Genomic DNA, 25136 nt, shown 5'->3' with positions numbered 1-25136 from the left:
TGCTTTGAAGAGGGCAGATGCCATCTCATCTATTGGCACGTCAGGATTGACAGACTTGAAAAAATTGGCCAAATGGGCAGCAGAGTCCAAGCTCGACCCAAACGACCCCAACAATGCCCCCTTGATGCAGCTAATCTCGGTAATGTGGCAGGAGAACCATGTACACACTCCCATTTCTTGACTTGGTGTGATAATAATAGAAATGGCTCAGACCTTTACACACATTTTCTTTCACACAGTGTTCTCCAGTGTGATAGCATTTCAGAACATGAGTGGGCTATTGAATGACAGGTTGACGGTCCAGTTCTGCCTCAGCCTGGCTGTGCAATCAAAGCAAGCACCTGTGCTTTTAGGTGCTGTGACACCCTCACAGTGTAGCCATGAGCACATGCACTGCTGCATTTCAACACTCAGCTGGGCACACAATCAGTATGCAATAAATAATAGTTGTTGTTGCAGTGTTGTTGTTATTCTTACCTCCAACTTCTATAAAACCATAAAGAAAGGTCTTACTTGGCCCCTCTGATGGAGAGGAGCCTGAGTGTGGACCCTCAGAGTCCCTTGCTCAAGCTCACAGTACTGGTAAGAACTCAGGTCCAGATCAGTCTGATTTCAGAACACATGCTTAGTCTATCACATTTGGAAGAGCTGGTGGGGTGTTTTAAGAAATGGTGGTTTTGTTTGCTTGTTTTCCTGTTTGATGATTAATTAGATTATCATTTAGGTTTCATTTAAGTATGTTGAGATAAATTGCTTGTGTCTATCATAACATTCAAAATTCTCTCTTCAGTGAATTCATAAATAAAATGGAACTTTAGTCAATAAATGATTGTTCTTGGTGGCAAATACAATTGTTCTTACTCCCAAGTTCATAATTCCAATAAAAACATAATAAACAAGTAGATGATCTGGAAAGTGACCATAGCAACATATTCTGTGATTATGCTACTAGTGTGAGTTCATCAGCAGGGTAACTATAACCAGGATTACATTTTCATTTCTGTCTTTGATTTTCTAAGATAAGTCTCAAAGTAAGTTCTGGCTTATTTTGACCTTTATCTTTATAAGCTCTCCTTCCAACATGATGCTTCTTAATGTCACTGAAAGAAATATTAGAAAGAATAGGCCATATTACCTAGAGCATAGTCTATTCCATGTAGAGTTTTCAAATCATGCTTCAATTACTATATTTAAATCAGTGGTAAGAAAGTACAAATGTCACCTCCATTTTTCCCTTTTTAACTATTTGTCTTCCCATAGATGGACAGAACACAGGGCTGGCCTTCCTGACTAGTCTCTTTTTCTGGATTTTCACAGCAGGATCACCTTTCCTATTGCACAGCCCCAACAAATCTCTGCTCCCTGTTTTTCTTCCTGTGAGGAGGAAGTTGCCACTGGCAAAGCACCCAAAGTGCAAGCAGACCGTGGGCAGGGTGCAGCCCCACCTGCTCAGCCTCTCAGTGGTTTCAGAAAGGCTGAAACCATCCTTTCTGTGCCAGTGTAGGGGGGTGAGCACCCACATCCATCTCTGGCTCTCTCTATTCAGTGAACCAAGGCCATGAGGTGCTGTTCAAAGACAGAAGAGCATGACCCTGGAGCCAGAGAAGCCAATCAGCTGATTCTGGTCCCTTATCTACATGTGTACATAGTTGTTTTTTTTTTTAATATTTTAAAATATTTTGTTACATATAGTTTTAAAGTTATATTAAGTTATACTTAAATATTTTAAGATAAGATATATCTTAAATATATTTTGAATACATATATTAGATCTTACATACACTGTGTATATAAGCAATCCTATTTCCAGTTGGCACCTAGTATTGATACTGATAGAAATCTCTAACTTTTCAGCCTGTATATTTGCATAATATGAGGGAAGCGTGCATACCAAAAGATGAACTTTACAATTTTTTTTTGCAAAAATGATTTGGGGTACTTTTTAGAGCTAGGACAGTAATATAATAGCATCTACCTTATAACTATGATATTTTAATTTATTTTTGTCCTTAAATGAATGCAGGATGTTTCAAGTCTCAGTCCCAGCTTCCGTTGCCAAAAGCTCACTGCTAGGTTCCTTCAGATGCAGTCTGCCCATGGCCACCTAAAGTTGTGCCCCTTCTGTTTTCTATAGGTTGCTACCAGCGGTGAATCCTATGTCCCTGATTTCTTTCGACTGGAACAGCTGCAACAAGAATTTAACTTTGTCTCAGATGAGGAATTAAATAGATCCAAACGATTCAGGCTTCTTTGTCTTAGAAGCCAAGAGGTACCAGAATTCCGAAATTATAAACAAATTCCAGCATATGACCGAGAAATTATGGAAAAAGTATTCCAGGTAAGAAATTGCCATGGAGGAATTAATAAGATAATTAACCAGCTCGGTCCCGTTCAGTATACTATTACCTGTGTATTTTCTTGCTGTCGTGTTCTCAGTAGTGATACTGGTTTCTCGTTTATAGTATTTACCATAACCTTTCCATTCTTTTTCTTTTCTTTTTTTTTTTTAAGATTTTATTTATTTATTCATCAGAGACACACACACAGAGAGAGAGGCACAGGCACAGGGAGAAGCAGGCTCCATGCAGGGAGCCTGATGTGGGACTCGATCCTGGGTCTCCAGGATCAGGCCCTGGGCTGAAGGCGACTAAACCGCCGAGCTTCCTGGGCTGCCCCTCCATTCTTTTTCTTAAACCTAATGTCTAAATAATCTCTTTGCCCAATATAATGACATATCAACTAAGAAAAATTAGAACTGTAGGGTTGAAAAGTATCTTATGTGTTACTATGGGAAATGATCCTGCCACATTGCTCCTGTCAATTCAATGCCATTTTAACACATTAAGTTATTTACTGAGCATAATGCTTGGTAAGAGCTGGGGGAGACCTGCTGGGGTCTCAGCCACCTTAGGTGGGCAGGGTGCACAGGTGAGGGGGTGCCCACAGGTGGGGAGACTTTGAGGAGCTACAGATAATGGGGTGAAGGGGCAGGCCAATGAAAACGAGAAAGGCAAGTTAGTATTGATGAGGTAAGTGGAGAGCCATTAGAAATTGATACCACTGTGATTTTTTTTATGTAAAAAATGTGGAAACTATTGAAGAATATTTTTGGCTACTTGGTTCTTTTTGTATTAGATTAGATTCATGATAGTAAGAGATAAAAAGCCAACTTGAGCTACCTTGGGCAGCAAGGGGAGTTTATTGGATGATGAAATGACAAAATAGGGCTAAATATCTAAAGATGCATGAATGGCAGGAATTCATCTGTGCTTCAGTGAGGGCCGGGCCGGATGTAGAACCTGAATGCTGCCAGGACTTTTCTCTGTCCTGTCAGGGCTTCTTATTGGTCCCCATTGGAGACAGATTCTCTACTTGGCTGCATAGTCACCAATATTATCCAAGTTCACATCTAGTTACTTCAGCCAGCAGAGAGAGATGTGTCTTCTTGTCCCAAGCTTAAAATTCTTGGGAACAGCTAGGGGCACCTGGGTGGCTCAATCAGTTGAGCATCAGCCTCTTGATTTCAGCTCAGGTCATGAATGCATCCCCCCATTGGGCTCTTCTGAGCAGGGGGTTCTGCTTGAGAATTCCCTCCCTCTGTCTCTCCCTCCCCACACACATGCTTGAGGGTGCTCTCTCTCTCTTTCAAATAAATAAATATTTTTTAAAAAATCTTGGGAACAGCTGGCTTGTATTGCCCAGGCTAGGTTAGGAGCCACCCTGGGCATTCAGCTGTGACTAGAGAAGGACTGAAGCAGAACATGGCAGCTTCCTGGGCCCATGAGGGATTTTATGATAGATAGAGCAAAGTCAGCAGCCTAAGAAGACAACACTAACACTCATACTCTCCTCCAAGTGGGTGACCCAAATCAGCTGCAGCCAGGTGCTATTTACTATTTTTGCAATTGCTCTACTTAAAATAGAAAAGACAAAAATGTAAGCCGAGGTTTGGGCTAAGTTGCTTGGGTGAGGTAGCAGTTCTCTCTGTTACCTTCATGGCCTCTGTTTCTTCCTACATGAACAGCTTATGCTATAATTGCTCTACAGAATTATCTTCTACTTATAAGGCAGTTCAACCAACTGGTACCAAAACCTACATACTGCATCAAAGATCAATTTTGAGCCAAAAATGAAGAGGAAGGTGGAAGAAGCATTTAGAACCATAACTTATTACTTAAATCACATGTGATAAATTCATCTCAGGATAAATTCTTTAATCTCACATGGGAGAATAATAATAATTTACAATCATAAAATTAATCCTTTTAATTTTAGGACTATGAAAAACGTTTACAAGACAGAAATGTAATTGAAACCAAGGATCACATAGATACTCATAGGGCCATAGTAGCCAAGTACCTCCAACAGGTAAGGAAAATCACTTTACAGAATCCTCATAGGGGGAAAATAGCCAACACCCTAACATCGGGGAAAGGTGGTGTCTATCTTTCTAAGTTATCTGTGGGTTATTTAAAAGTTACTTAACCTCTGTAGACTTATTTGCTCATAATATGGAATTAACAGCCATCTTCATCTTTTGAACATATGAAATACTAGGATGTGTCTCAGTTCATTATCAGTGGTTATCTTAAGTGGGGCATGATTGCAAGGGACACAATTTCTAAGTCATGATTTTTCTCAAATTTGTATGTTTGCATCATATCACCTTTGTAATGAAAAAATTTTATAAATCACATACTAACTACCCTAATGCACTAAAAACTTGAAGTATCCATTTGCCCTTTCTTTTTTTAATAAATGTAACTTGTAGGAAATGCTGTAGTCACTATAGTACATTTTTTTCACCCAAATGATCTACTCTGGGTTCCTTATAAAAAAAATGATTTATGACATTTAAGAGGTCCTCTATTTGATGAATAATTAGAAAGTAATTCAGTCTGAATAGAGGAAGAAGTTAAGAATCTGAAATGTGTGTGCTTCAAGACTGGTCTTATATTTTTCCAATTGTTCATTCATTCAGCAGAATTTTACTTATCATCCACTAGAAACTTTCCCAGGTCCCTTGAATAAAGCAGTGAATGGAAGAGAACCCCCTCTGCCTTAGGGAGCTTACATTAGTGAGCAAAGCAGGATGATTTGTATAAGAGGTCAGTACTGGGGAGAAAAGTGCAGTTGTGCTGGGGGGCTGAACTGAGGTGACATGAGGTGAGGTCTTGAAGGAGTCTAGGCAATGAGCCCTAAAGTCTATGGACCAGGAACATTTTAAATAAAACCACCTGCCTGAGTTGAATGGATAAAGATGTGGTGTATATAGACAATGGAATACCACTCAGCATCAAAAAAACTGACATCTTGCATTTGCAACAATGTGGATGGCCCTAGAGGGTAGTATGCTACCCTCTAGTGAGTAAGTCACTAGTAAGTGAAGTAAGTCAATCAAAGAAAGGCAATTATCATATGATTTCACTCATATGTGGAATTTAAGAAACAAAACAGAAGATCATAGGGGAAGGGAGGGATAAATAAAAAGATGAAATCAGAGAGGGAGACAAACTTCCTAAGAGACTCTTAAACATAAGAAGGTCACTAGAGGGGGTGGGGTGGAGTCCACATTAAGGAGTGCACATGATGTAAAGAGCACTGGGCGTTTATATAAGACTGATAAATCACTGACCTCCACCTTGGAAACTAATAATACATTTTATGTTAATTAACCGAATTTAAATTAAAAAAAAAAAAACACAACTATCTGTCCTCAGGTTAGAGAATCAGTAATAAATCGTTTCCTGATTGCAAAACACCATTTTCTTCTTTCGGATTTGATAGTAGAAGAAGAAGTTCCTAATATCAGGTAAAAGCAAACAAATCTTTTGTTTCTTATAAATATTATTTTTATGGTATTAAACTAAAATTGTCATGTAAATAGAAGATTTTATCCTTGTATGGGATGCTTTTGGGCCCCAGTAAGGCTAGGAACTGGTAAAACCTGATTAATGCCTCATGGTTAAATTAGTTGGGGGGCTTTGTTGAACAGGTCACACAAGATGCCATCTATCATGCCCAATATACATCTCATCTCCCACTGTGCCCAAGTCAGCTTCACCAGCCTTTGCCACTTCCCTGCTGCAATCAGACTAAGTCTGACAGCATTTCCCTCCTGCACAGGCTCCTGTGTTCCACCTCCCTCTGCTAGACTGCTCCATACTCCACCCCCGCCCCTGCCAGGCACAGGACTGAGGGGGTGGCTCAGAATAAGCACTAGGGTTCCAGGTGGTGGGGGGAGACTGAGAGCTGCTGTGTGTTTGGTGACGGGGCAGGGGCAGCAGGGAAAATGAATATTTATATAGAAGTTGGGATTCCATTGCATTTGCTTGATTATCTCTGTTACTTAGAATAATCCTCAAATTGTCTCAACTCAAGGTAGAGGCATAAAATACAAAAAAATAACTTTCTGTATTGGTAGTCTTGTGCAGTGCATTAACTTCCTGACTTGTTCTGTGATTATTAAATCTCTTGGTCTCCTAAAAAGTTAATTTCCTATGCATGTACTTTCTCTCCACCACCAAGCTAAGAAGGAGACCAAAAAAAAAAAAAAGTCCATCCATGGCAGCCCCTTTCTTTGACTTGGCCTCTATCCATATACCGGAGGCTGTACCCACAGACACTCATGCAAACCCTCCCTCTTTATTCCAGGCTCAGAGTCCAGTCACTGAATGTATTTTTTTTCAGTCATGAAAATTATACTTTAGAATAGATGGTGATTTTTCATGCTGTTTTTCCATTTCTTTTCTTTCTTTTTCTTTGTCTGCTTTACTTTCTGCATTAAGTTCTGAAGGCTCAGGGTATGTTCTTTCTTCTTTTAATTTTGGTTTGTTCTTAGCATTAAACTAAGATGTTTTTATATTTAATGGTCCCAACCACCAAGATGTTCCCATGCTGACTGCTAGTAGGGCAGCAAAGAGCTGCCTCTAGGGGAAGGGAGGGGAGGAATTTTGACAAAGAGAAGGGATGTGCCATGTTAGGATCCCCTGGCCAAGGTCTTTCTCTGAGGTTTCCAAATTTGGGTTAGTGGGGGTCCTGGCAGAGTGATTAATAAGATGGGCTTCATTTGCAGCAACATGAACCCTGAGGGCGTTATGCTAAGTGAGATAAATCAGACAGAGAAAGACAAATACGGTACGAGCTCACTTATATGTGGAATCTAAAAAAGCCAAACTCATAAAAACAGAGTAGAATGGTGGTTATCAGTGGCTAAGAGGTGGGAACATCGAGGAAATGTTGTCTAAAGGTAAAAGCTCACAACCAGTAGATTAAATAAGTTCTGGAGATCTCAAGCATAGCATAGTGAATATAGTCAATACTGTATTGTAAACTTCAAAGTTACTAAGTGCTTTAATCTTCATTGTTTCCCCCCTCAGCCCCCCCCCCAAAAAAGTAATTATGTGAAGTTATAGTGGTGTTGGCTAACTCCACAGTGGCAATTATGTTCCAATATGTAAATGTATCAAACCAACACATTGTATGCCTTAAATTTACATGTTATATGACAATTACATGTCAATAAAATTAAATTTAAAATAATAAAATGTAGATAATAAGTCACATACAGAAAAGAGATTTGCAGTGTCACTCTCCTCACATTCCTCCTAGTTATTTTTCATAGCTTTCCATTATGTTAACATGTAATGGGCCTGCTCTTGTTTTAAGTGAGTTAAAAATAAAATAAGACTTTTCAAAAGAGGAGGGAACTGTCTGTTTAGTCAGAGTGACCTGAGGTGGAACCCCAGCTCCCTCTTACTTAGGAGCCTTCAGCAAATCCTGTCACCTCCCAGAGCCTCCAGTTTCTTCATATGAAAAGTGGGGTAAATGTTACCCTTGTCAGGATTAGAACTATTCTGTGTAAGGCACCCAGCACTCTGCTTGATCTGCAGAAGGTGTTGATAAATGGCAGCTACTCTGTGTCCTCGGGACAGAAGGCCCTGGGGAACAAGCGGGGAGCCCATCGGGAGCTGTCACCTCCCCAGCTGGCATGTGCCCCTTGGAAAGAGGCCCCCAGACAGGCAGGCTGCTTGGCAGCTCCGTGCTCGCAGGGAGACAGGGCAGCCTGAGGCCGGCTCTGCACAGCTGGCTTTGTCCTGTGCTGTCTGGCACAGTGTCAGCTTGCAGATACAAAATCACATCTGTGCTTCTGTTCAGTCTCTGGGCTGGAATTTAATTATCCGCTTCATGGCCCTTTGTCCCACCATGATTCACTGACAGTGCTTCCATCCTCTTGGAAGTGTTTATCGGATTTCACCTCAGTGAGAAGGAGGGAGAGGAGAGGGATCCTCCTGCCTCTCCCCTTCCTCCTGCATCATCACTGCCATCATGTCACATCATCTTTAGAGCATCCACCAAGTGCTAGACCAGTGCCGGGGTGCTTTGCATACACCCCCTCCCTTTATCCTCTGCACAATCCCAAGAGGTAGGTATGATTATCCCCCATTTTACAGCTGAGGAAACAGAAACAAAGAGGTGAGATAATTTGCCCACGGTCAAAGAGTGGAGCCAGGAGTCCCATGGCTTTGTCTAATTCCAGAGGCCAAGGTACTCCAGGAAGTCCCAGGAAGGCTGTGATCACCTGCCATGTGATTGGAGCAGGCTAATGGCTAATGGGTGCTCTGGGCTCAGGAAAGGGACACTCCTTCCAGCTGACATGGCTGGGCCCTAACGTGGTACAACCGCAGCCCCGGGCAGACAAAGAGGAAGTGGGGAAGGCACCCCATGTGCAGGACTGGCCTGGTTGAGCAAATGCCCAGAGCAGGAGAGCACCTACACATCCGAGGGACCCAGGATGAGCAAGGCAGAGCACAAGGCAGGAAGCAAGAGCGACCCAAGCATGCTTTTCTTCCTCTGATCAGTAGCAGCTAAAATCAGTGTAAATGATCCACACCCAAGGATCTCCCCAGTCTCAGATTTTCTTGACGATTTCTACCCCTCCTTAAAAAGACAGTCATTCAGGGGCCTTTGAGGGACCCTGGGTGGAGAGTTTGGGAAATTGTCTCATAGCTTTCCAGACCTTTCCTTTCCTTAGAGTACTAATCCTGTTCTGTGGTCATTAGCATTCTGGGGCTAAGCCTTTTCAAGCTGGCAGAACAAAAGCGACCACTAAGGCCAAGGAGAAAAGGTCGGAAGAAGGTGACGGCCCAAAACCTGTCCGATGGAGACATAAAGGTGTTGGTGAACATTATCCGGGCTTATGACATTCCCGTAAGGAAGCCAACAACAAGGTGAGAGCCCTCCAGGTGGCCCTGGGATGGAAAGTACAGGGTCTGAGCCCTGAGGGTGGGAAACGGCTCTCAGATAAGTAGGTGTGAGCTGGGGCAGATACTCGAAGGGTTATGTCCCAGGTTCTAAACACACACGCTATGAGCATAAAAATGATCTGCTCAGAGACATGAGTGATGCCAACTATGTTTCACTACCCTGAGGCAATGGGGATCCCTCAACCAGGGTAAGGTGAGCCTGAGTTTCTTGTTCCCTTTAGAGAACAGGGATGAGCGAGAATTAAAGAAAGAGCAGGTATTAAAACTTCTACCTCCTGGTGCCTTCATCAGTGTAATGAGGAAGGCTGACCTTTCGCGTCTCTTCACCAGGTTTCCCGCACTATGCTGAGGCTCTTTCACACAGATTATTTCACTTATTTCATGTTACTATTAATATCTCCATTTTACAAAAGGGAAAACACATGGGTGGCTTGTCCAGAGTCATCCAGCACCGTCTGATTCACAGAAGAGCACCATTCTGGCCTTTGGCATCTTCTTTCCTCTCTAGGATCCTCCTTTTCAAATTTATCCCCTATCCATTATTTTAAACTTTTTTTTTTTTTACTACCTAACTCTTCCACCCATTACATCTGATCATCACCAACTATTCCCACCATCTGATTACTGGTAAATGTCCATTTAAGCTCTTGAATCTGTGCATAGCATTGCTTCCTCGAGTATAGTCACACCCTTTCACCTCAATTGAATCAAAGCTCAACTGTGGGAAGAAAAGCTGTTTTCTAAAATAATGTATAAGTGTTTCTCTTATTTTGGTCTCTATAGAATATTTTTTTCCATGTAAATCTTTTGTTTTAATAAATAAGACATATTCATGGCTTAGATTTTAAATCACATTTACAGATGAGCGACACTCTAGACCCAAACAGGTTAACAGTGAAGCTACTATTGCTGGAAGGAATGCATGCCCCTCCCCCTAACCCCCATGCATTTTAAGCCTAAAGAACAGAATGTCAGAGAACGCCATACACATCACCCTCTAAACTCTAGAACTGAAAGCGGAAGACTAGAGGAAGAGTGGAGACTTGGTGAAGCTCCCATAACCACCATCTGATATCCTTACCTTCATGCTACAGAAGCAAATGAAAGTTGTGCTACTTTTAGATAAGCTAGGAAGGAGCTTACCTGATTGCATTAAGTGAAACTTTCATGGTTAACAATTAAGCTAAGGGCATTAGCTACAGAGAGTATCCACCGATAATACAGAATATTAGAACAGCGAAGAGGAAGCGACACAGATATCCTGTTTCTTCAAATATCAGAAACTTCCACATCACAGCAGGAGAGCAGTGGATGAACTCCACCTCTCCAAAGGTTTAGTCCAAAAACTTCCCGTTGGCATTTGCATCAAGTAAGGCTCCTTGTACTTCTGGCATCATCTGCTGGGCTACAAGATCCAGCCGGCTTTCTAGGGTATTGGAAACTTTTATTTTACGATCCCCATTATAGATCTCAACTCCACCGGCTGTTTCCTCAGGCAGGTAGGCCCCCTGATCAGTTTGGACATCAATATCTTTTTTGGTGGAAATTTTGTACGTAGGAATCACTTTTTGCACTGCAGCCTTTACCAGAGGGAAATCCTGTTTCCTGCAATGGATAAATCATCCGGGGTTCCAACAATTGGCACAAACCCTGAAGGACCAGTCCATCCAGTAGCACGTGGTACCTGGTTGTATCTTTTACCACCTTGCTGAGTCTCTGTTTTGCTTTATTTGGTAGGCCTGTGATAAGGTCATCTGTTGCTCTGAGGACTTTGAGCCTTGCTTGATTCATCAAATTAGACATCTGAATTTTCTTCTGCTGTTCGATCCACCTTTCTTTCTTCTCATAGTATTCCATCATCTTCAGTCTTTGGGTTTGCACAAGACGACCTTTCTCAATGTTGAGCTCTTCGTCTGCCTTCACATCTACTTCCTCTGCTTTCTCATTGGCTTCTTGTTCAATGAAAGCCATCATATGCTTAATCTGTTCTTGCAGGTCAGCACCATTGAGGACCATGGCGAAAGCTGTGCTGGGCCAGAAGGCCACTGGCTTGAGCTTAGGTTGGAAGTGGGTGGTGGAAGGAAGGGGAAAAGAAAATCCAGTGGAGGTTTCATCTTCCTTTGCTTTCTAATTCCGGCTTCCAGCTCCTATAGAATATTTTTTAGGTGTTAAACCATTTCATTCAAATTATAAGGAAGCTTAGTTGATCCTCTGTGTTATATATATGTGTAGGCTCATCAAGACAGCTCAGATATCAACTCTTGCATTAAGCCTGCCCAAATCTTAACCCTCTACCCTTGCATCCAACTAGATCAGATTTTTTCATCTCTCTCTCTGTACTCTTACAGCCCATGCCCATATCTATGTTCTAACGTGTGTCCCACTGTATCGTGATTATCTGTTCACATGTCTGCTGGCCTTTTAGTTGGAGCTGAAGTGTGTCTGATTTGTCTCTGCAGCTCCAGAGTCTAACACAGGGCCTGAAATATAGTAGGCACTTCACAGATGTTTTGTAATACTGTAATCAAGTGGTGTTCCAAAGAGAAAAAGGGTTTCTCTGGAAATTGTTGTGTTAAATATTCCACTTTTATTGTCTCATGGTTTGTCTGATACCTTTATCCGTGAAAAGGTAAGATAATCTGGTAGAGACAGTTTATATTTTGCCCAGTAATGAATATGAAATACTTGGTAAACCATTAAGTTCAGTGCAAATATGCAGGTGTGTTGTTAGGATGACGGGAGAGGTATCTGGGAGAGACTTTCTGGAGATGATCTTCATTTCCTTTTTTTAAGAATCCCAAAAAGGATGGGGTGCCTGCGTGGCTCAGTCCATTATGCATTCAACTCTTGATTACAGCTCAGGTCATAATCTCAAGGTCATGAGATCAAGCCCCATATTGGGCTCCACACTGGACGTGGAGTCTGCTTAAGATTCTCTCTCTCCCTCTCCCTTTGCCCCCTCCCCTCTATCTCCACCCTTACTACCCCTCGTTATCACCACCCCTCTGCCCCAGCTTGCATGTGAGCTCTCTCTTAAAAATAAGAATCCCAGGGCAGCCGGGGTGGCTCAGCAGTTTGGCACTGCCTTCAGCCCAGGGCCTAATCCTGGAGACCCTGGATCAAGTCCGATGTCGGGCTCCCTGCATGGAGCCTGCTTCTCCCTCTGCCTGTGTCTCTGCCTCTCTCTCATTCTGTGTTTCTCATGAATAAATAAATAAAATCCAAAAAAAAAAAAAAACCCACATCATACGGCAAATTAAATCTATTAAGAAAATAAAAAAAGAATCCCAAAGGGAAATAGGGCAAGACCCATAGATCCTAATTCAAGCTAGGAATCCCTGGGATCCTTTTATCCCAGTGATGCCTGGTAGGCCCAGAGAAGGGTCTTACTGGAGAGTGCAGGGTCATAGAGAACACAGTGGGAGGCGCCTGGGTGGAGATAGGGCAGGCTGGCCAGGGTGCTCTCATTTGTTGGAGGGGAAAAACAGATTCCTCACTCATGCACTCTCTGTGAGCAGAGTAGTGGGAAGAGAACACTTTTCTCTGTTCCAGCCAGACATGCAGGTCTAGGGATGGAAGTTGGGGTGGCTCTATTAGTTACTAGGTCACAGAGAGGACCCACGCATATGAAAAGCTTCCTGAAGTGTCAACAAACTTAAAGAAAATGTCTGTCACCAGAGCCATACCCCTTTGGAGAAGCTATCTTGCTGAGTATCTAATTGGATTTTTCTTGTCATTAATTTCTGTCATGCATTTCTTGCCCCTAGCAAATTCCAGCAGCCTTCAAGATCTTCAAGGACTTTCAGCGAGAAGCATGCTGCTTCCCCAACCACACACAGCCCAACCCACAGTTCTGACTACCCCCTCGGCCAGGTGAAATACCTAGATTTTGGGTGACAGCTTAGAACCTTGCCCCTTAAAAAAAAAAAAAAAAAAAAGAACCTTGCCCCTTGGGTGCCTGGGTGGCTCAGTCAGTTCAGCGTCTGCGTTGGCTTGGGTTGTGATCCCAGGGTCCTGGGATGGAGCCTGCATTGAGCTCCCTGCTCTTCGGGAAACCTGCTTCTTCCTCTCCCTCCGCCTGCTACTCCCCTTAATTGTGCGCTCTCTCTCTCTCTCTCTCTCTCCCTTCAAATAAATAAATAAAAATCTTAAAAAAAAAAAAAAGAAGAAGAAGAAGAACCTTGTCCCTTCAGAACTGCCTACAAACTTTATAGTCTCTTTTCTGCTTCATTTTCTTTGGAAACACACTAGTCAGTAAACATATTCTACCTCTGCTAAGAACAAAATAATTCAACAAACTGTTAGGGACGCTAACAACTTGCTCTTACATTTAAGGTTTTAGTACGTCCTTTTGTGGAAGTTTCTTTTCAACGAACGATTTGCCACACAACAACAGCAGAAGGACCAAATCCCAGCTGGAATGAAGAACTTGAACTTCCTTTTAGGTAAGAGTATTTTACTCTTTAGGGAACTGCAGGATATTTCGAAGAAATGTGAATAAAATGGAGCCCCAGGGGGAAATGACTACAGTGAAAGTTTCTGTAGCTCGTGATCCAGGACAATATCAAAGAGTCTGACACTGAGTCCCATGCTGCTCCTGTGGTACCACAACTGACTCCAGTCAAGAGCAAAATGGGAAAATGTCCAACTTTTGAGACTCGGGTTCACTGTTGGGATACCCCCACACCTCTCCAGGCTCTGGCTTCTGTGGCCCAAAGCTTCTCATTCCCTTGGCCACAGGGCCCCTATACTACTTTTCTTTTATTCCTCATCTCCCCGACTCTGGAAGCTTCAAGTAAACTCCCCAGCCTGTAACTCTCTACTTTTCATAATTACACTTTCTTCCTCACCAGAAATAATACATAGGCATTTAAAACTTTAAGTGATTTTTAACATTTACAAGACTCCCTTACTTCAGATCTTGAAGCAACCTTAGAAATGACCTAGTGCAACATTCATTCTACTTCTATAGAAATTAGGGACAGCTGGGTGGCTCATTGGTTAAGCATCTGCCTTTGGCTCAGAGTGTGATTCCTGGGGTCCTAGGATTGAGTCTCATATCAATCCTAGGGAGCCTGCAGGGAGCCTGCTTCTCCCTCCGCCTGTCTCTGCCTCTCTCTGTGTCTCTCATGAATAAATAAATAAAATCTTTTAAAAAAGAGAAAAGCAAAGAAAATCCAAAGATGGAAGGTGACTTGCTTAAGGCCACATAGCATATTAGAGACAGAGCAAGGATTAGAGCTAGTCCAGTCAGAAGACAGAGACACATATCACTGTTATGCACAGAATAAGCACAAAGAATGAGCAAACACAAAGGCAAATGCTCAACAAAATACATGCAACAGTCTTGGGCCAGGCCTGGCTGGACTCAGAGCAGGTGATATTATAGGAGATGAACCTCACCCCTGCACTGCTCTAGTTATCTATGGAGAAAGTAAGTGGAAGTCAGGGACCATTCAACCAGCCTTATAACACCAGGAGGGAATGGTCTGCTGGAGAAGCATCTTCCAGAGCCCAGTTGCTTAGGAAACCTGCCTCCTGGCATGAGTGTCAGCTGATCATCTTGAATGTAGCCTGTCCACTGAGCCAGCTCAATCATGGCCAGCTGGCTCCTGGCAAAGTTCACCATGCAGGTTGGGGGGATGATGTGAGGCTTGGCCAGGCAAGCCAGCAGACAGGGGGTTTCTCTCTCTGCCTAGAGCCTCCAGTCGAATACCCCTTCCACCTGAGTATAGATATTATGTTATAATATCTCAGTGCAAAGACAAATATTTGAAATGAAAGCACTGCTTTTAATCTTCATATCTATGCTCAGATTTGAGTATTTTTCAAGTTTTGCTATTTGAGTGCCCATTGTTTCTATCTCACTCATTCTCATGGTCCCTGGTCACATGTGCCCATTTGCAGGGCTCCCAATGGGGATTACAGCACAACAAGTTTGCAGTCAGTGAAAGATGACGTGTTCATTAACATTTTCGATGAAGTGCTGTACGACGTCCTAGAGGTAAGTTCATAGTTTCAGGAAGACATGCACTCATGTTCATGCCCTCTACTCATTGTGAGTCCTTAACACATTCTCTTGGTGGTGTTTCAAATGTTTCAAACTTGACATGTATAAACAGGAAAGGGAGAAGGGAGGAAGAGAGTTAGCTTTTTTATTTTCAACTGAGTGTCTGCTAGGTTCCAGGAATTGCACTGGGTGTGTTACACATATGGTCTTGATTCTAGAATAACTTTGTGAAGTAGATTGTTAAATCTCCAATTTAGTGGGTGCAGAAGGGTTAAGTGACTTTCCCAGGGTGGCAAAATGATTAGGTGTCTGAACCAGAATGGGATTGAGGTCTGTCTAACGTTGCCCATGGGCTTTCAGCTAAACCCCACCATTTTCCTGGGGCAGATTAAATAAATGAGTGGCTGGAGTTCTTAAAGTTATCACTTCCTACTTTCCTTCAGGATGACCGTGAAAGAGGAAGCGGAATCCACACCCGTATTGAGAGACACTGGTTGGGAAGCGTGAAAATTCCATTTAGCACGATATATTTCCAAGCCAAGGTAAGGATCGAAGTCAGAATCCCATGAAACGAGGGAATGGCTGTATCCACTTCTGTTACAGCTTTCTTTGCAGGTCTCTACCCTCTACATTGAGAGAACCTGTGTGCAAGCCGCAGTTGGAAAGATAAAAAGCCATTGATCTTGTGTCATATTTGCGTGACTTGTAAAGCATCCAATTCCTGCAGAGTTAGGTGTTAATGGAGGACTGTTCCAATCTGAGAATTTTTCTAACATTTAAATAGAAGTGAAGCAGAGGTGGGACAAAGTGGAAACTTGTCAAAATGACAAAAGTGGAGTGGATGGGTGCCTGAAAGTAATGTAAAGGGAACAATCAGGACAGTGATGGCTCATTTAATCACGTGCATTCTACTAATGTTTCTAGAGTGCTCACTATTTCAGACATGAAAAATGGTTGGTACAGGCTTGTTCAACTAAGACACCCTTCTTCAGAGTTTAATGATTTTGCTGAAGGGGACCCATTAGGTTAACAACTCTTGAATGATTTAGTAGCTCTAATCTGGGACAGTGAAAGATTCTGCAATGGCTTTAATACCCTGGTATTAAATCCATGGCAACAGGAGGCTTTGAGCCACTAATCTCCCACAGCTACAGAGGGGGCGGTTTAATTCCACATGAGATGACCACACAGAGCAAGCGTCACCCCAGCCACAGAGTCTTCAGCAAGACCGAGGCTTGGATGGGTTGGAATCTCAGGAACAATTAGAATTACAATTCTCCCCCTAGACAAAGGGACAGTCAGTCTCAGGTGAAGCTTCTGTGATATGCTGGCCAAAAAATTTACATTTCCCTCTTTGAACAGATCTTAAATGAAAAAAAAATTTTTTAAGAGCACATGAGTTTGTAAACGAAACTGCCATTTATTTGGCGTTGCCAAATTTCACATTTGGAAGGGTACTCAGAGGTAATTACTCCAAATCCATTCTTGATAAATGAATGTCCTTTACTGTATTGTGGTAATGTCCATACTCTGAGCGTCTCTACAAACAGGGAACTCATGACTTCATGAGGCAATTTGATCTCTTTGCCAGGCTGTGTTATAAATTTCTTGCCATAATCTATGTGCTTCCCTATTCGTAGGTCCTGGTTTGGAGCTACATGTAACATGTCGAATCCCAACTCACTACTAACAGTAGGAATAGCTATATTTAGACACACATTATAGGACGTTACTAGCTGATTTGTATGTCACTTCAATTAAACCTCACAACAAGCCAGTCAGCTTTATTGTTCCCATTTTACAGATGAATAAACAGAAGCCTAGAGAGGTGAAGCCACTACTCAAATCCCAAAGCTTACAGCAGAGCAGGATTCAGATTTTCCCTACTTCCCACAATGCTCTCACATTGCTTATCCCTGGGGAATAAGACTGGTAAAAGGAGAGAGAACCATTCAAGTTTTGGGTTTATACATTTCAGTATTACTTTTGAGAATGATTTTATTACGTTTGTCACTTAAAAATTTTATCTGACTCCAAAGCTTGTGCATTTCCATGCACCCACAGGGGACATTTGGCAGGATCTAGAAATACCTCTGTTTGTCACAACCAGTGGGGAGAGTTATTGGCATCTTGTCAGTGCAGCCCAGGAATGCTGTGGACACCCCACAGGGTGCAGGACAGCCCCCACCACAGACAATCATCAGGCCCCAGTATCAGCTGTGCCCAGGCTGAGAAACCCTGTCTTAAATCCTTACACTTCAACTATTTGGAGATAGTTTCCCATCCTTTCTAAGTCATCTACGTATTTCCCAAATCAGATCTGCTCAGTTATTTCAGCTGCACATTTCACGGCATTATTTCTGTATCCTTTTCCCTGTACCCTCTCACCTGCCCTCCTGGTGCAGGCTCTGGGGGAAAGCACCGGTATAAGGAGGAAAATAAACAACAGCTCACTTAATACCTCCCTGGAAGGTGCAATCACTGAAAGTTTAACTTCTTTCTCTGTTTCTCCTGAGACATAAATGCCACTAAAGACTGAAAGGAAATTAGATTCTCTGTAAGTATGTGAATTTCAAATTCCAGCTCTGAATATTTGTGTGGCACCAGACAGTCTTTAATAAGTCTTTAATAAACTTATTGTTGTGTTGGCTATGCAAGAGTGGAAATCCTTGTCTTTTGGAGCCTCTACAGAAACCAGGTCACTTTATATAAGTGACTTGTAGTGCATTAAGCCTGCATATATTGAGCACCTGCTGTATATACAAAACATTGCTATACATTGGAGAAGGGTGGTCTAAATGGGAGTGATATATAGATCTATTCACAGAGAAGTCAGGTATCCAGAACAAAGGGATAGATATGCACACAACTATAAAGTCTGGCCGAACGTGTCACAGTAACAAACACGGACGATGCAAACCATGTGTGAGGCTGCTAGGGATAACAAAATAATTCACAAAGGAGACAACATCTGGCTCAAGTCTGAAAATAATGATGAATACTTTGCAAGGGGGGATGAAAAGCTGGGGCATTCCAGAAAAGGGGGAATGACTACTGGCCAACAATATTGTGTGCTGAGCATATGACAGGCATTTTTTGGAGTGTTAGATATCTATTCAGTCAGCACACCTAACTACCATACAAATAGGTACTTTATAAGCGCACAAGGTGAGGTACTTGGAGTGTAATCCAGGATTTGAACCCAGGTGACCTATTGTTACTGTCAATCTACAGAGCTAATACATGCTCTGCTGACCTGTGCAGAGGCAGGGACATAGCCCTTCCTGTGAGAGATAGGGTGAGACTTGAAGACCAGGCTGAACAGTCTTTATTGGACTCATCAGTGAAGAGTCGACACTTGCCTTTGAACTTCCATTGGAAAACCACTAGTATGTTTACCAAGTCATATGTTCTTCACAGATTGATGGAACATTTAAAATAGACATTCCCCCTGTTCTTCTGGGCTACAGTAAGGAGCGAAGCATGATTATGGAGCGGGGTTTTGACTCTGTACGAAGCCTGAGTGAAGGCTCCTACATCACCCTGTTCATTACCATCGAGCCTCAGCTGGTTCCCGGGGAGTTGGTTCGAGAAAAGGTAACCCCACTTCCACTTTAGAATCGCATGTCTGATGTTGATGAGACACAACAAATGCTTGCTAGGCTATGCTTCATAAATGCAGACTGCATGGCACATGCAGAAGTCTCCTTACACTGTCCATTCACTACTCTACGGTCTGAACAGAATATGAGATTGCAGATTTGTACCATTGAGCCAATAATTCGGTTGATCAACAACTTAAACTTTCAAGCAAGACAAACATAAACATGGTCCAGGTTTAGAAGAATTTTCTTAATGGAAGAAAAAATAGCAAACTCCTCTTTTATATTGATGTTTATTGGCAAGCATGCCAAAATACATCTCCATATCTAACCTCACATCCTTGGTTGTGCTGTGGGTTGAATCAATGTATAGGATCATAAGGCTAGATCTCCAGGGGTTACCTCATTTCAGTGCCTTCAGACAGAAACAAATAAATATATGCAAAAGTACCTCTAATTCTGAACCAATCTACAACTAAGAGTTTCCAGAATTTCCATTTGTTGGCAACTGTGTCCCAACCCTTATAGCCAGGAGACACTTTCTCAATGTAACATGCTTATGCAGCATTGATGTGCACTGCCTTCATTGATTTGGGGAGAAAGTATTGATCATGACCTTTTTATTCTAAAAACTAATACAATCGGCACTACCACCACCACCATGTACTGAGTTCTTACTCAGTCCTCAGCACCGTGTCAGACATTTGACACACGTGCTCTCTTAATACTCACAGCTGTACTGTACGGTTGGTCTCTGATTGAGACAGGAGGAAAACAAGGCTCAACTCTCCAGTTCATTCAGGCAGTAAATTCAGAGCTAACAATTAAAGGTCTGTCTGACTCGAAACTATACATAGTCAAAAATATTTACTGAGCATCTTCTATGTGACAGGCATTTTTCAGGCATGGAGATACAGCAGCCTAGAAAAGCAGATAAAAATCCCACAGAGCTCACGTTCATGTTTAAACCCAGCTTGTCACCTACTAAACTCAACTGCATGGATTCTCATGCTGACTCTTTATTATTACGACTCAGATGGAGATGGGGAAAAATGAGTACATTCCTCTTTCTGTTACAGTATTACAATTTGGTTCACAGGGAAAAATACTATTGCCCTTTGCAAGGATTATTGGAAAAATAAATCTACTAAAATTCAAATTAATCTTCTATGTTAGCCTTTGTCACTGACGCTGTGACAAAAATGTTCTCTAGAAAACATGGCAAAATATATGCATTTCAGAATATTTCTAGGAAGTGAAATATGTATTCTGAATGTTTTTTCTTTACATATAAATTCAAGAGAAAGCCAACAAGCATGTTGACATAGAAAAATGCTCTCAGACAAAAGATGATTTTGCTATTTCTATGTATTCCTAATGAAGAAAAAGCACTCCATCTGGAGGTGAGCTTACAAAACATTTGAAAGCAGTCTGTGACCTTGGCTGAAAGCCTGAAAACCAGAGCCGCCTTAGCACCTGGCGCAATTCCTGGCATTGACCCCCTTCGGGCTCTGAAATGGCCCTCAGGTCCTGCAACCTTCCCTGCTTACAGCCAGGTAACTAGGCTGTCCTTTGGTGGCATTTCACTGCCCCACTGTGGCTGCATGGAGCATTTCTCTTAGGCCTCTGAAACAAGGGCTTAAAAAACCCTTTGGAGGACACAGGTTCTTTGCTGCTATTTGATGAGGAAGGCATGTGGACTGAGGCACTCAGATGTCCTAAACACAGTGGCAGAAAACACTACTCGGTGGTTCCCCTGCAGATGATTCAGGAGAGACAAGCTCTCACCCTAAGATAATAGAGGCCACAACCTGGAACTGTTTTTCCACTTAATCAGCAACTTCCAGGATTAGCAGATCAGAGTCTTCCCTCCACGATCATCCCATGGGGACCCATTCCCTATGACTTTTTAAATGGATTTACTCATGGAATTTTCGTAAGAATCGGTAGCAACTCCTGAAACTCCTACTGTAACTACATTGTCTTGATAAAAGTAAATTTTTAAAAATAGATTATTTCTGTTAATAAAGTCTTCCTCTCATTTCTTTTTTTCCTTCTTGCCTCTGATAGATGAATGACATGCTTAAAAAGGTATACCAAATATTCTGTTTTACATTCGTTGGTTAGTAGTTATTAGGCTTTCACTTAGCTGCTTTTTGTCCCTTGCCACTTTATGGAAGCTGCTAGGTCCTAGTATATGTGTGATCCCTTGACAATGAATCACAGACATCTAAAGTTCCTTAAAGAATGCCCAGCTTTTTTTGGCCCATTTTTAGCTTTGAATGTAGGAAGTTATAGGTGTGGATGTAACCTGCATCCTGGGCACTATCTCTACTGTGTCCAAGCCTATAAAATCCATGAGCTGCTTCCTACAGAGACAGTGCAGCTGTGACAATGATTTCTGATGGGTGGAGCTGTCATAGTGTAGCTACCCAAAAGGTTTTAAACCCATTCGATTTTCTCTGACACTAACCTAGAGCTAAAAAATTGACCCAGTTAAGAAATCTTCCAAACTTCATGTTGAATCAAACTGAGAATTTGTCAGTTAGCCCTTAATTTGTTTTGTAATAACCCAACTTCTTTTAGTATTTAGCTTTCCTTTGGCACTTCTTGGATTACCAATACGGCATACTCCTTTGAATCACTGCATCGCTCCATTAAATGGCATCCTGATGACCTAAGCAAGTATTAATGGTCATTAATAATACTTACTTAAATGCTTACCTGTGTATGCTCAGTGCAGAGAGGACCACAAGATGATTCAAGCATAGGCCCTGCTCTCATGAAGCACTAGATATGTACTCAAAAAACACAACAGCACATCCAGGCCCAAGAGGTAGGAAAAGTTTTAGACACCGTTTCTTCAATCTGTAAGTCCAATGGTCAGGACTGATTCAAGGTTTTTGTTGCTGTCTCTGGACAATGCCTATTTCTGCCTCTTAAGTGCTTCCTTAGCACCCCATGTTTATCTCCATAGAATCTCTGGTCAAGTATTTCAAATTGACTTGAAATTATTATTAATGCTTTCCTCTAGACTAGAAGTTACTTGAGGGTACTGTTTCATACTCATTTATTCACAGTGCCTGGAACCTTTTAGACTCTCAGCAAACAATTGGATGTGTAAGTAAATGAATGAGTTTAAGGGAAATGGATGAATTCACTAGGTGCTTTGTTTCATACCACCCTTGTTTCATAATTACCCATCTTTATAATAAAGTTATATTATTTCTGGGGTGACAGTTATATCCCAGGAGTCGGTGACACACCCATACCAAGTAAGTCTTAGGAGCTCACCTTTTCATTTATTTATATCTCCATCATAATGTCTGCTGGGCAGCTACCATGTGTTGGCACTATGCTGAGCAGTAGGTGGTTATGACGATGATGATATTCAAATTCAGATGTCAGGGACATCCCATGAGAATATATGGGAGGCTTCTGGAGGTGCTTCCTACTTAATCCCCGCAACCGCCACCCCAATCCTTCAGGATGTAGCAATCAAATTAGAAACAAAAGCCACAGTCCAGCCCCAATGTAACAGTAATCAAGAACAGCAGGGTAGCCTAGATTCAATGTGAAGTCATCAAAAAGTAAGGGGATGTTTTCTATGCACTTGCTCATTCACTGAACAGTATTTGTGAAACAATTACGACATGTACTGTGTGCCAGGTGGTACTAGTACTGCAGATAAAAAACAAGATCAGGGGTGCCTGGGTGGTTCTGTGGGTTAAGCATCTGCCTTCAACTCAGGTCATGAACCCAGGGTCCTAGGATAGAGCTCCACATTAGGCTCCCTGCTCAGCAGAGACCTTGCTTCTCCTTCTGCTTCTGTCGCTCCCCCTACTCATTCTCTCTCTCTCTATCTCTCTCTCTCTCTCTCATGAATAAATAAAATCTTTTTTAAAAAGTCCAAATTTAAAAAATAAATAAATAAAAAGTTAAAAAATTGTATTTGAGTTTGTCTTGAAACCCTTTGAAATGTAAGCAACCATATGTATACTTTTACACTAAGCAACAAAAATCTTGTAAAAACATTTAAATATCTGCTCTATTCAAACTTTTTTTTTAGCAATAATTTTAAGGGAAAAAGTCACAACATGTGTCTAAAGGCAAATGAAAATTGTTCTGTTTCATCTGCTTTGAGTTACTACCAGAAGTCTGGGAACTGGTAGCTCATCTTGGATCAGAGAAATGCTTAAAATAAACATAATACATTTGTTCTTTTTAGTTGTTTCCATTTTCCCTGTGACCCATTACTATTATGTATTACATTGATTATGGATTCAAAACTTAACATACCAATATATCTGTCAATTTGTTATGCATTTAACACGAGTTGCTCAAGCTTTGCATTTGATATGTTAGATTTCTGAAGCCCTCTCCGCTCTAAAACCAATGTCAAAATACACATAAAACTATTGGTTGGTTACATCAATCAAAATGAGTACATCATAGTTCATTTTTAGAGGTGTTTAAAGTTTCCATAGGACTGCTTGCCTATTGACTACTTTTTTTCAATTCTGTTCAATATATTTTAAGTATTTAATTAATCCACCTAATTTTTAGATTATAAATATAATTAAATAAAAGCATGACAATATTGTAAGGAGTCACTTAATCATAGTTCCTAAAAGCACACATGTAGTTCAGGTTGACTGTGGGTTTTCAACAAGTTCTGCTGTGTCTCCAGTAATCGTATGTGACTCCATAATCTTTGTTTTTAAAGTTTGATTCTCAGGAAGATGAGAAATTGCTTCAAGCAACAGAGAAGTTTCAAACTGAATGTGCCTTAAAGTTTCCACATCGCCAGTGCCTCACAACAGTGACTGACATAAGTGGAAAAACTGTCTTTGTCACTCGTTACCTGAAGCCTTTAAACCCTCCACAGGAGCTCCTGGATGCCTGTCCCAACAATCCTCAGGCAACGGCAGTAAGTATTTCATAGCCAATCAGGGCTGCTGCTAAAAATGTGTTAAAATTTTAATATATTGCCCTCTTAATTACTCTATTTCATAGTACTTAAGTAGTCCCTATATTGAGATCATTAGTGGTGAAAGAAATGACTAACACTTTTTTATTACCCTGAGGCTCACTTTCTGTAGAAAAGTCTGAAGGTACCAGAGAGGGTAGTAATCCTTAGTTCATTCTTTCAGTGAATAATTATGCAGAGCTTCCTGTGTCCCTGGCACTATATTGGGTTCTGGAAATTAACATTTGGAAGATGCTTTACACTTTTGCAGTGTCTTACATAAACATGTCTCCATTATGTGTCTTCCATCAGTTTTTGGGATTTGATCCTAGGCCTCTCACTTCAGAAATCATGCACATTCTACTATAGCAAGATAACAATTCAATATTATACTTAATATTATAGGCATCATTGAATTCAAATTAAGCAAATTATTTCCAAGATTTGAGGATGCACAACATGTAAGCCATCATCACCACAGAATATAATCATACTGGGCCATTAAATATACATGCACATTCTCTGGCTGCAAAGCACCCTACCCATCACAACCACACACGAACAGAAGTCATATGTTAAGCAGGCTATTTTTAAGTGAATACTGTAACCCATAACTATTTTAGTGAGTGGGTAGTATAGGGAGTAGTTGCTGCTAATAAGTCATTAACATAATAATTTAGGAACACAGTGAAGATATATCTATTTGCAGATAAAGATATATCAAAAGAAAAACCTGTGTTCCACATTTAATTTGCTTTATTAATCAATTTTTATTAAAAACCATAATAGGGACTTCCCTCTATTCTTCCTAGCATAGTAAATAATGCAGAAAACTTCTCCCAGGAGAGAACGCTTAGGAGTGATGAATAAAATCTTTAAACCATCTTTAAAATCATGGCTGACATAGAAATAAGGTGAAGGGGGCAACTTGAGAGATAGGAAACCACGAAGCAGATTTCATAAGAGTGAGAGCCTGAAATAGCATTTGCTCTGAGGTCATCTGATAATTCCTAATGCCTCAAATTGGGCTTCAAGATGGCCACAAGGCTATAGGGGAAGGAGTTAATACGTGGTGCCAGCGTAGGCAGAAGGGTTGAATTAGAGACTCAGGTACAGTTAGGACCATTGACAGGTAATGTCAACAGTGGCTAAGTCAGGAACTGCCCTGCAAGGAATTTTGCCTGTCTTAGTCTTGACTCTGGATGGAAGAGAAATGTGAAAAGTCTCTCCACGGAATTCCCAATCACTAAGTTGTATTTATTCACATTTGGGACTGGAATTTACACTGC

General features: G+C 41.4%; 1 protein-coding gene and 1 pseudogene across 4 annotated transcripts in view; one reads left to right on the top strand and one right to left on the bottom strand.

Moving 5' to 3' along the window:
* Positions 1 to 25136, top strand: part of CC2D2A (coiled-coil and C2 domain containing 2A) — a 136768-nt gene that overhangs the window by 86630 nt on the left and 25002 nt on the right. For all 4 annotated transcript variants that reach the window (XM_041751338.1, XM_041751336.1, XM_041751339.1 and 1 more), the window contains 11 exons: positions 1 to 139; positions 2135 to 2338; positions 4276 to 4368; positions 5721 to 5812; positions 9063 to 9230; positions 13034 to 13139; positions 13602 to 13711; positions 15174 to 15270; positions 15720 to 15818; positions 18697 to 18873; positions 23605 to 23808. In XM_041751338.1, the coding sequence (XP_041607272.1) occupies positions 1 to 139; positions 2135 to 2338; positions 4276 to 4368; positions 5721 to 5812; positions 9063 to 9230; positions 13034 to 13139; positions 13602 to 13711; positions 15174 to 15270; positions 15720 to 15818; positions 18697 to 18873; positions 23605 to 23808 (1489 nt within the window). The remainder of the gene's footprint in view (positions 140 to 2134; positions 2339 to 4275; positions 4369 to 5720; positions 5813 to 9062; positions 9231 to 13033; positions 13140 to 13601; positions 13712 to 15173; positions 15271 to 15719; positions 15819 to 18696; positions 18874 to 23604; positions 23809 to 25136) is intronic.
* On the bottom strand, positions 9781 to 12160 carry LOC121488973 (annotated as a pseudogene).

The sequence above is a fragment of the Vulpes lagopus genome, chromosome 4 (assembly GCF_018345385.1).
Source record: "Vulpes lagopus strain Blue_001 chromosome 4, ASM1834538v1, whole genome shotgun sequence".
Classification (NCBI taxonomy): domain Eukaryota; kingdom Metazoa; phylum Chordata; class Mammalia; order Carnivora; family Canidae; genus Vulpes; species Vulpes lagopus.
This window is presented reverse-complemented; position numbering and strand designations above follow the sequence as displayed.